Here is a 13,162-nt window from a genome sequence, read left to right on the forward strand (position 1 = left end):
ATAACCAATAGACAATAGACCCCCAAGCTAACCTACATTTACTGTAGTGTCTCTGCAAACTAAAGGTTTTATGGCATGAAATATTGTAGAAAGCAAAGCTTATCAAACAGACCTCTTTAAGTCAAAGTGAATCTGTAATCCACTTATTCAATATAAGTTCCATCCACATCCAAGTACTCATAAGGAAAGGCTATAAGCCACTGAGAATTGACATAATCAAAATAGATGCTGAGCATTGCAGTGTGATAAAATGTGACTTTAGTTCTTTTTTATCTTGCAGCAAGTATTCTGTTGCTTAGTCACCTTGTAGTCTACACCAAAAAATCACAATGTAGTACAGAATCAATGCTTTTCCTGTACTATTACGCACATCAACTAAGTTTTTATGTGTAGCTTTAGTTTATGTCGCATCAGTATACTATTCAGTTTATTTCATATTTGGGTCTCGAGATTTTGTGACTTTTATTTTGAAATTGTAGCCTTGCCTTTGTCAAATGGGTGTGGTGGGTAGTGACAACTGCATCTCTACTGTGGCAGTGAGTGACAATTAAATTGTGATTAATTGAATATTCACATGATGTTACAAGGACAGTTCATAACGTGATAATACAACTACATGCACCTCTGAAGATTATTCTTTCTATGCACAATTACCCACATAGATTTTGAGTTTCATCTTTTCTTTTATTCAGAAGTGATACTGCTGCAACTGAGAATTAGACTTTGACATTTCTAATCACACAATTTAAAAGCATAAATAAAAATAAATAATGTATAATGTTACAGGATTTCACTATAAATAACATAAAGCATTTATATATGCATATTGTATTTATTTTGTCATTTTTCATAATAATTATTTACATCATAATAAACATACAGCTATTATCATTATAAACATCATTATTTGACAAGTCATATCATCATTGTCAACCACATATGCTTAATTTAGCGCTAATTATGGAACCCTTATTTTGAAGAATCGTGTTATGACATAATTCATTTAACCGGAAGTGACTCCAGTCTTTATTTGTAGACGAGCGGTCGTCCCGTTATTTGCTGTTATTATTATTATCATCAATAATTATTTAGATTTTCCGAGGCAAATTAATTGTTCCGGCGAAACAGGCAAAGCCCTGAGTGGCATTGCCAACCAGTCTGTAGAAATGTCATAAACATGGAGTGAAAGGACGGAGCCAGGTTTCCAGTCGGTGGGCGATTTTTCTCTCTCTCCGTCATTAGTAAAAACCGGGAGGAATTTCTCTGTTTTATCAACCGCAAGTATGTCAGGAAAACACTTTAACGTGCACGAAGTGGGCTGTTGCATCAAATACTTCATATTTGGATTTAATATTATATTTTGGGTGAGTTATCCATTTTTGACATTGTGTGCGTGCTGCTCTTTTTTTTTCTCTCTCTCTCTTTTTTTTTCGCCCGGGGTTTGCATTAAACCAACCTCTGGCTGTTTGACACATTGGCTTTGCCTCAAATCCTAGTCAGCTGTCTACCTAGACAGCATTGTCAAACGTTTCAAACGCGCCAATGAGAGCTAGAATCGAACGTTCTAGATTTACGTATGAAGCTCCAAACCTGTGTTGAATGTTCGTTAGCTTATCTTTCAAATGCTATGACACACTAAAGTACATTCGAACGTTACGAAAGGAGCTTATCTTGGACCTTCCGAACGCGCTTATGACTCCAGAAATGCTTTTAAAACGTTCCGACTGCACTTATTGTAATATAAATAATGCTCAAACGTCACAAACACTCTGCTGCTACAAAGTAATTCAGAAATGCTGTTAAAACCTATGATGAACAAAAAAAAATGCCGCTCTAATGTTCATAGCATGCTTATGATCGACACAAAAATGCTGTCACTTTTCCAAACATCCTGTCTACGCAGGCAGCTCAGTAGGTTTTGAGACACAACCCATGTGACAGGTGGTTTGTGCTTTGTTCGTATCAGAGGTCAATGAATCTATTGAAGCCCATTTCCACCACATAAGAAAAAAATCAAGTCATAATTATGTAATAAATTGGTCGTAATTGTACACCTGTAAATAACATCTGTACATTCATAAATCTTTATATGTGAATTGAGATAAAAAAAATCTAAATTATGACTCACAGAATTTCAACTTGTGCAATTTTTTAATTTCTGCAATAACTTTCATAATAATAACATTAAGTCATAAATCTGAGATAAAATGTCAAAAGACTGACATACTAAGTGATAATTATGACTACTGTAAATTGTAATTTTGAGATTGAATAATTCAAAATTCCGAGATAAAAAGTTAATTAGGCTATAACTGTCATAATTCACTTTCGATTTCATAATTATTACTTTTTAAGTCTGAATTTCTACTCATGTCATAAATTAGACTTAGTGTGGCAACTTTTTATGTCAACTAGACTTCATCTCATAGTTGTAGCCAAGTCATATTTTCGACTTTTTATGTCATAATTATGAGAAAATGTCAAAATGGCTTACTGATTAATAATTATGACTACTGTATGTCGTAATTATGAGATTAAAAAATTTATGAGATTAAAAAATTTAAGTACACTTATGTCATAATTATGCCTTTTTAAGTCAGAATTTAGACGTGTCAAATTAGATTTAGTATGTCATAATTTCTAATAATTATAATTTGCAAAAGCAAGATTTTCTTTTCTAATGTGGCAGAAATGGGCTTCCATAGGAATTAATGTGAATATAACCACAAACTAAATTTAGTTTCAAAAGTAATTTATAGTGCTGAATGCTGATCTGATCTCTCACTCTGTGTGACACACAAATATACACCCTTTAGCTGCTGGGAGTGGCTTTCCTGTCCGTGGCTCTGTGGGCCTGGAGTGAGAAGGTGAGTGAAGCCCATCTTTTCACGAGCACTTCATCATATATCAATCTAACAAATCAAGTGAGATCTTGGTCTAATTCAAGTGAAATAAGTGAATGTTCTCAGTTTTGCTCCTGTTCGTCTTTCCATCAGGGGGTTCTCTCCAACATATCCTCCATCACAGATCTGGGTGGGTTTGACCCAGTGTGGCTGTTTCTTGTGGTTGGAGGGGTGATGTTCGTGCTCGGCTTCGCAGGATGCATCGGTGCTCTGAGGGAAAACTCCTTTCTTCTTAAGTTTGTACGTCTTATTTTGTTTTTACCGATGAGTTCAAGCAGAACCTCTAAACACCTACCATTTGCCATTGAAGTCATGGGACCGTGGTGTAGTTCGTTTATAGCCTGCGAAGATTATCATAATGAACAAAATATGCAAGAATAATAAACTTTTTGTTGGTCACATAGCTTTTTTTATAGCAATAATCAAGAAGCCAATGGAAAAATCCTATTGGCTTTTTGTTGAGTAAACCAGAGTGATGCAGCGCAGCAAGGCAGCTTAAGAATAGTGGTAAAGTTTTAGGTATGGTTAGGTTTTAGGCTTTCAGGCTGGCATAAATTCATATTTTGTAATCTTTATCTGTCTGCTGTGCAAATGTTCTACTTCAAATGCAGCTTCTGTGCCCCATTTTGCAATGTAATGTGGTGAAAGTTGCTACAGAGATGTGCAAGAATGTAGGATGATTGCAGTTATTACATTGACGTCATGACTGCCTGTCAGATTAAAGGCCCATTCACGGCAAGAAAGATAACTATAGCAATGACTATATTAGTGTCCTCCACACCAAGACACAATGAATATCTTTCTGTTTATTATGCACACGCTGCAGGGTCATTCCATATCAAATCAACCAAATTTTAGAAACTTCCCCGGCTCAAATGTTTTTTATTGTTCATATTTTTTCTGAAGAAAGACAAACATAGATAGTGATTATAAAAGCCAAAAAAATGAAATGTAATGAATGTATATTGACTAAGTAATCCACTATTTTGTAGAGGGGTCAAATTGACAATTTGGAGAGATTTGGCCAAAATACAGGGGGGTAAACCTTACTTTAGAAAGATGGAAGCAGCATCATTTTATTTGTACACAGAGATTGGTGGGTCTGTTAGTAAAATCGGTTGACTTTGGCAATCTTTGTTGCATTATATGCCAAAGGTGACAGTTAAAAAATGTGGGGAAAGCACTCTTTTTTTTGCCTGACAGGCAGTCACGACGACAATGTAATAATTTCAATCATCCTACATTCTTGCAAATCTTTGTAACAACTTTCACCACATTACATTGCAAAATGGGGCACAGAAGTTGCTTTTGGAGTAGAACAAAGTTTGCATGCTTGTAACTCAAAAAGTATTAAATATTTTAACAAACGTTGTTTTGGCATCTTCACTTTAAAGGCCCTATATGGTTCAATCCCAGAGATATGGAGATCTTAATGCAGCTCCATGAAGCCATAAAGTGGTAAATTGTACACATTTTCAGTGGCCATAAAACAAATGTAGGTCACTTTGCATACAGCTGGTATTTTTTTTATTTAAAGAGGAATATCTGAACAACAAATAATATTGAAACTAGAAATGTATCTAGTTTTTTTTCTATCAACACAATTGCATCGAATATACCAGTACCTACTGTGCACACAAATGTGAATAGTGCAGAGTGCAGGTGTGTTTTTGAATGGCTGGATATGACATGAGTAACTACGTGGAGGGGGGGTGGGATAGACTGGGCTCGAAAGTGTGTGAACTTCCTCTCCCACAGGTTCTGGTGCCTTTCATATGAGAGAGGATGCTGTGAGAGCTTTGTGGGAATGTCAAGAATGGTATTGCGAAAGTATTACAAGAGGCCCATTTCCTCTGTAGGGTTCTTAAAACATCTGGAAACACCAGATGAACTGTGATGTCACTCTGGAAGTATTCATTGCAGTCGCTCACTGTTTTTGTGTAATAAAATTGTGTTTGCAGTTGGAGATGAGCGTTGTTAAAAATATGTGAATGTTTTGAGACGGGAAAAAAAAACTACGTCATATAAAAAAAAAAAGCGGAATATTCCTCTGTAAATGTGTCAAGGGATGTTGGCAGGGTTAGAAATCATAAAACAGAACATTAATTTAGTTTAATCTGTTGTGGGAGAGTAACACGTTTTATTCATTGGAGACCCTTAGGGCAGATATTATCCATCATGAGTTGTGTAACCCAAACTCTGCTGTCCTCTTCTGCAGTTTTCCGTTTTTCTGGGAATCATATTTTTCCTGGAGTTGACAGCGGGAGTCTTGGCGTTTGTCTTTAAGGACTGGATTAAAGACCAGCTCAAGTTCTTCATCAACAACAATATTCGAGCATACAGAGACGACATTGACCTACAGAATCTCATTGATTTTACGCAAGATTATGTAAGGGCACACAAAACCAAACCAGGAAAAGTGTATACATACAGTGTATATATATATATATATATATATATATATATATATATATATATATATATATATATATATATATATATTATATATATATAGAATATATATATATATATATATATATATATATTATATATATATAGAATATGAAGACCTATACACAGTTCTCTCATTTTACATTTACCCTACATATCTAATTTATAATATTCATTGCATGGATGTTTCTGCAGTGGGAGTGTTGTGGAGCTTTTGGGCCTGAAGACTGGAATCTGAATATTTACTTTAATTGTACTGACACTAATCTGAGCAGAGAGAAATGTGGGGTTCCCTTTTCCTGCTGCACCAAGGACCCTGCTGTAAGTAAACACACAGACACGTGACTCCCAGTCATCTTATCACCTAGAATCTGTCATAGTCTGCTTACGGAAGACCTGGGAACATAAACCTACACACCCACATACAAAACAACAGTTCTCTATTTTATAATGCTCAGACCCTAGGATTTAACGTAGAATGTTAAGTTGATGTTTTTCAGAGGACTTAATCTAAGCTTTCTTCCTGTTTTTCTTCCCAAAGGAGGATGTGATCAACACTCAGTGTGGATATGACATTCGAGCGAAAGGTGTAAGTACTTTACTCTTCTGCAAAATAATATTCACCAAATAATTCAGTCAACCCTTATTTACACTCATGTCTCTACAGTCCGTTTGACTTTCTTTCTTCTGTGGAGCGCAAATGGTTTTAAAGAATATACTGTACATTTCCGTATAATTGAAGTATAGTGGGACTGTTAAGCTTTACTCAAAATCCCAATAAAAATAACATAAAAGTGATCCATATGCACTATATTGCAAGTTTGTATGACAGCTTACTGTGTTTTAATAAGTAGAATTGTTTTATATTTTGCATGTATTTCATTTATCTTTGGCTAACACGTGTCAGAACCAGACTCGAGCGGCACAACGCGACAAAAGCAACTAGAACCCATTATAATCACTGATGCTGTCTACACTGGATGCGACACACATGACAAATTCCTGATATACTCCAAGCTCTCGCGCTACTTCTGACACAAAGAACAAATAGATTTGCAGCGGTCATTTTGTCACGTCCAGTGCAAACAGCCTCAAGCTGTTGGTGTAGATGCAGTGTAAATGTGTGTTTTTATGTGTGAAGGACAACGAACAGAAGATGTTTATACACACGAAAGGATGTGTGCCGCAGTTTGAAAAATGGCTACAGGAGAATCTAACCGTAGTTGCCGGAATCTTCATAGGAATTGCACTTCTGCAGGTGAATAAACAATGACAATCAGTGAATTCTACACACACAGACTCAGTGTGCATTTATATGTGTCTTAATGTTGTGTATGTGCTACTGTTAACAGAAATGAATGGATAATGGAAAATTCAGGCACTTTGAACATGATACAGTGCTCTGCAAGAATATGAAGACTTATATACAGTTCTCTCATTTTACATTTACCCTACATTTCTAATTTATAAGTGGTTTATTATTTTATTTCTAGGTTCTGAAACCTAACAATTATTCAAAATATATTAAAAAAGAAACCAGTTATTTTCATAAATCAAATTTTATTTTTATCTTACTAATTCTACCTAAACTTTTAAAGTGTAGCTGGTTTGATATTACTTACAATCTCTGACAATTAAATAATTGGGGCCTTCAGATACATCAAAAACCTTATTACCATTGTTATATTTCATGGATTGTTTTAATTGATCTCCAGCTTCTAATTTCAGCTGCTGTGCTTCAAATGTACAACCTAAACAACCTGCCAAGTGTGCTTATTTTATTGATTTATTGACAGCTGTGTGCTCTTCAGGGTGTTTGAATACTTTTAAAAGGCATTACGCCTATATCCAAGAAGCCACCTAATAAATTGTTGTGCTATGCAATGTGTAACTCTGTTGTCTTGTTGCCTGAGACATTAACCCATCCTCTGCTTCTAGATATTTGGGATCTGTCTGGCACAGAATCTACTGAGTGACATTGAGGCGGTCAGGGAGAGCTGGTAAGAAACATCAATGATATAAGAAGTACACTGTCTTGAGCTCTGCATTTTGATTAGAGCCACCACACACCCTAATGTAAGGCTGGGAAACACTGAAAAAGAAAAGACTAAAGGCCTGTTCACACCAAGGATGATAACTATAGTAATAAAGATATAGTTCTAAATCTACAGTATATATTCTAAATATGAAAGAATAGCAGAGTCCACACCACAACTATAACGATAAAGGGAAAGACAAATGATATTGCTGGAATCACTTTCACAGCGATTTTTTTCAGCTGATGAACGATAAAAACATTGAGAGCTCATCAGAATCCATTCTGCTTTAATGAGCTTAAGATTTTAAAGTGCCAGATGACAAAACTGCAGCTCACTTTTAGAATAAACAGAATGATGTCGTCCGCTGGCTGGGATGCTAATATATAGGGTGTGTTCACACTTGGCAGGTTTGGTTCGATTAAAAACTAACTTTGGTGCGATTGCTCTGTTAGTGCCGTTCATTTGATTAAGTGTGAACGCTGCCATCTGAACCCTGGTGTGTGCCAAACAAGTGCACCGAGACTTTTGAAATTGTGGGTCTCGGTCCGCTTTCAAACGAACTCTGGTGCGGTTCGAATGAAATATGAACGCCACACAGACCAAAGACATGTAAACGAACCAAAAACGGTACATGATGTCACAAGATGCGACCCTAAAAGAACAGAATCCTCAAGCGTACCTGTTTTTCTCGTCATAGTCTAGATGTTGCCCATCACGGTTCAGTTCAGGCATCAGAACCGCGTCTCCTCGCTGCAGATCTTCGTGTGTGTGTGTGACGGAGGGATTTCTGCCGCTGTTTTGACTCCTTTACACATTTTCTAAGCTCTTCACGAGGTGTCCGCTCCATCATATACCATCCTGTGTACTGTACGCACACACAGCGAGCGTGTTTAGCCTAACACAGTATTGGTTTGGATGTTCGACAAGTTCTGTTGCAAAAGATGCGTCATAAAAGCCTTTTTTTTTCTGTATCTTTAGGTTTGGTGTTAAAAATGACAGTGTGGACACACTAAGCAAACCAGGACTAAATGAAAAATGTTTTTTGTTCGGACCAAGAGAACCAAAAAAAAACGAACTATAAGTGTGAACATACCGGTAGTTGTCATTATAGTTATCGTTATTGGTGTGAACAGGCATTAACAAGGATGAGACTGACTAATGCAGCTATATTACGTCTAATTTGGCTATATGATTATGGCTAAAACCCACCTTATGTATTAATTCAGACTGGCAGCAAAAATCGGTTTAGTTTAATGCATTCTCAGACCTTTTCTGGTGTGTAGTGCCCTGGAAGAAATCGTTTCTTGATCAAACAGTCAGTTTGATGGTAATAGGTAGGTAGAGGTCTCATCTTGCTAACATTTCGCTCTCTCTCTCTCTCTCTTTTTTTCATTCTCCAGTTTGTTTAACTGAAGCACTTGAGCCGTTCTGCAGACAGAGCCTCCATCTCTCTGTCACTCAGCAACAGGGTTTGCATTGTCATCACAGTCTCCTAGCAACCAGTGAGGGAGTCCATTCACATACCTCCTTTATTACATTGTACATCGACATCTTCACGTTTCCATCGTAATGGTGTGTCCAATGCTATATTTGTTTTTAATCCTTCTTCAAATATCACAACAGTATTAACATGTTGAATCTACATACAACGCATTTGTCTTCCTTAAGACCATCCATAACGTAACAAGAAACACTAAAGGCCACTTGCATTCTGTCTGTGTTGTGTTTTTAAAATGTTGATCTTATGCCGCAGATGAACGTATTTGAAACAATGAGCATTGCTTTTTGCAAAATGTCTGGTAGATGATTATTACATTGCAGTTCATCAGCTCGGCAGATGCAACAATGATTCTGTCATTAAAATCCTTCCATGTTTGTAGGCTAATACAAACAAGCTCTAGCCTGGGTTTCCCCAGACTGCCTTTGCGCAGCGCGATTTTATTCACGCTGAAAGGCAGTCTGGAGACCATGGACCAGATTTTCGCCTCGTTTAGGGAACCAATCACAGAACGGGGAGGGAGCAGCAAGACGATGGCGACATGCGACACAACTAAGCAGTTTGTTTATATCTATGGATTCAACATGGCAGCAGACGCGATTCACGCGAAGCTACCTTTTGATGCAGCCTTAGATATTGTTCTAAGTAGTTTAGAACGCAAGTTTATTTTGAAAAAAGAGCAGCTTTTGGCGTCTCTACATACGTCATCTGGTATAATGGAAACGATTGGCTATGAGCTACGTACAGGCGCATTTGATAGACATTCTTAGCACCCAATAAACGGCGCCGGGCATTCGTAAACCACGCCTCAAATACGAGAAAATGCACATGTGGTTCCCAGACCCAAGTCTCAACGAGAATTGGGTCTGGCGTTAGCCAGGCTAAACAAGCTCAGTATTTATAGATAATTAGTTGGCCTATACAAATGAGCGCACCTTTTTCCTGCATTTTCTGCACTATTAGTGGTGGGGGGGTCTGCATAATTATTATGCTGAATGGAAATTTAAATATTATAAAATGTGTTTGTCAGTGTTAAGAGAATAGTTATATTGGTAGCTGAAAACATGATCAGATTAGGCAAAATATTAATTACTTGCGGGGGATGTTTAAACTTTTGTGAATTGCTAGCATCCCGTGGAAATCTGCTCAAGCCCAAAGTATACTTTGGCCTTCCGCATTCCGCGCACTGTCCCTGTGATGTCATTTTCGTCATCAGTAGGACCGCGGTCGCGTACAACAGCGCATGTGCGACTGACTTGACTGCTTAAGAAATAGATTGTGCGCATGCGCAAAACACGTCTTTCCGTGCTCAAGGCCAAAGGAGTGTACGTTGAAAGGACAGTGGTCACGGAAAATGGAGTATAGCCTACCTGGGCCTTCAGATTTCTGTAATTCTGCTGAGGCAGATTGTGCTAAATGATGAGTTACTGTCTACTTAACACTACATGAGTCTCATTATGACTCTCAAATGTATAGAATTCATTGAGACTATTTGTTCACATTGTCAGATTGTGTGTATATTACCTGTTTAATGGATTTTATTAAAACGGTTGCTTTCGAAATTAAAGGAAAATGCACTGCATGCTTACTGGAATTACACTACATTTTCCCAGTGTGTTCAGCTATATGAAGATATTTTTTTGAATGGCTTTGTTTTTTCTGTACTGGATTTTGACATTATAGTCACTGTGTAAGTAATGGTGTCACTAGAATGTTTTAAAAACATTAGCCCTGGAATTGAATAGTTTGATTCAGACTGTCATATTCTGGGGAGGTTTAGAACAAAACCTAGCAAACTGGGTCATATGGGTGAATTACAAATGTATTGGAGTAAAAAGTATATACTTATTCAAAAATGCAGTCAAGAAGAGAGTAAAAGTTGCTAATGTCTTTGTTACAACTACAAAGTAGCTAAAAAGATACTCCAGTACAGTAACTAATTACATTTATTCATATACTTTACACCACTGGTTGATTTGGATGGAAGCATATTCCATATGCATAAATGTAAATGGGGTGGATTATAATTGGGGCTTGTTATTATGAGATTGACCTGTATTTATGATCATGACATCTTTCTGAACTCATAGTGTCTGCCAGAAAGATGAGGAGAATGTGAAATGATTCTGCAGCCTGTTACATAGTGGTTTTGTGACTTTTGTAAAAACAGGGTTTGTGAGATTATTTGAATCCATGTGGTTGTGATCATGCTTTTTCACTTTACACTTTCCTGATGTGTATAACCTTAATATATCATAATATGTTTGTTTTCAGTCGGCTAAAGTTTTGGGCTGTCTTTGTGAAAGGTGAAGTCCAAAGAATAGCAAAAGACTGCATTTAAACGGGCTTTCACTGGTTTCGCAGTATGTGCGCAGTGAAACTGGAGAACAGGGAAGCATTGGTATTGAAAATGTGCAGATCTAAAAGATTCCCTTTTTTTCTAGCACTTGTAATTTAGCCTGAATTTTGGCCCAGCTTAAACATAGCTTAAACTTTTGGTCGATCATTGACTAGTAGTGCCATAAAAAAATATTTAATTAAAAGTGTTGTAAAAGTTACATTTTATGGTAAAATGAAAATTCACATACCGTAATCACACAATCATCTTATCACCAGAAAGTACAGTTTTTCTGAGTAAATATGTGTCTAATAATGGCATACCTGAGATGGGATGGTTAAAACATTTTTTTTTTTAACTGGATCTGCTTGTCTTATTTGGGCAGGACATTCTTTGTTTTTATTATTTAATTCAAATTTTCCCATGTTTCTGTGTCATTTCTTAATATTAATTTTACATTATCTTATTTAACTAATGTAATAACAATTTACATTGTTTTCCAAGATGGTGGTATTGGAAACAATACATTTTATATGTTTTTGTATGTGTGGTAAGCCTGTGTCTATGTCTGTGACTCTTTTCTAGACCCTACTCATTAATAAAGTGTTATTAATTGTCTCCAATATTTAATTACCACCAACCTATAAGGATCATGTGCAGCATCTTTTTAATGTGTTTTAAAGTTTTATACTTTTTCAAAATAAAATACCATTGGAGTGTTAAAAAACAATAACAACCCTTATTCATTAGCTACTTAAAGTTGATCATTTTATCAATTTAATCATAAACATCAGCAATACACTAAATGTTACTTAAATTGTATTTTAATATAATTCATTTAAATATGTAGGCTACTTTAAAGTAACAGCATTTGCTTTTGTATTTAGCGTTTGATAATTAAGAAAATGAGCATAACAATCTATTTTAGCAATCAATAATATACATTTGTGGCTACCTGTACATCTGAAGATAAAACATTCCTCGTGCAGTTTTAAATTTGGACGTTAGATGGCGCTAGAGGCATGAAACATTACCCAAGGTAAGGTGTAATAGTAACTGCCCTCTAAAGATAAACTGACGAGAGTCTGGAGTTAATTGTGAAAATTACATAGAAATTAATATTTACTCATAGTAGAGAGCTGTACAGCAACTGTCAGAACATTGCGAACACCACTTCACTTATGAGCCAGTCATGGTTCACGTGACACGGTTAGGCTACAGATTAACCTTTGTCTGAGTCTTCATGGTTTATGAATAATTGCACAAATTAAGCATGGATCTTTACCTCAGAAGGTATGATTCAACGCTGTATTTCACTGATGCCCTTTTAAACGTTTATTTATTCCTTGAAATCCACCAACAAACATTAAAGTATAAATATGAAACGTGAATTTTAACATTAGTAGCCTATACATAATACACATGCATAGACTGCACACTTAACTAAATTTCAGGCGTGTGTCCACCTCGAGACCTTGCTGGGAATGAAACCGCGATGTCTAAATCACCTTAATTGCACTTGCTTATACAACCCTCCTTCTTCCTCTGGGAAGCAGCATGGGTAATCTGAGCAGATTAGGCTCTGCTGTGTCTTCTTAATCCCACCACGATTAAAATAGGATTAGAACTCATCTCCTGGCCTCAGTATCACAGTAACTGCTCAGTGGCACTGCCACTCTGTCTTTCTGTCCCATGGACCAAAGGAACAGCAATAGTGGTCACTGTGTTTTGAACTCTGTCATTGTCCAGGCAGCATGGCATTGCTCACTACCAAATTCTATACACATATGCATAAAATGTATGGCCATAATTAAACAGAAAAAAAGAACCCCTTGTAGGCCAGGGCAGTATGATTTATCCATGCACATATTTTTCTTTTTTTCTTAATTCAAGTGCGCTTGTAATCTTTAATCAAAAATAACTCCCCCCTCCC

At 36.5% G+C, this 13,162-nt stretch overlaps 1 protein-coding gene across 1 annotated transcript; it reads left to right on the forward strand.

The window, feature by feature from the left end:
- The first annotated feature begins 976 nt into the window (after window positions 1–976).
- Window positions 977–11,847, forward strand: tspan5b (tetraspanin 5b). Its single transcript, XM_079616387.1, has 9 exons — window positions 977–1,364; window positions 2,817–2,867; window positions 2,997–3,143; window positions 5,122–5,292; window positions 5,550–5,675; window positions 5,896–5,943; window positions 6,496–6,612; window positions 7,293–7,354; window positions 8,794–11,847. The coding sequence occupies exons 1-9, from the start codon at window positions 1,284–1,286 to the stop codon at window positions 8,804–8,806; spliced, it is 816 nt and encodes a 271-aa protein (XP_079472513.1). The 5' UTR covers window positions 977–1,283; the 3' UTR covers window positions 8,807–11,847.
- The last annotated feature ends 1,315 nt before the right edge of the window (window positions 11,848–13,162 follow it).

The sequence above is a fragment of the Phoxinus phoxinus genome (assembly GCF_949152265.1).
Source record: "Phoxinus phoxinus genome assembly, chromosome: 6".
NCBI lineage: Eukaryota > Metazoa > Chordata > Actinopteri > Cypriniformes > Leuciscidae > Phoxinus > Phoxinus phoxinus.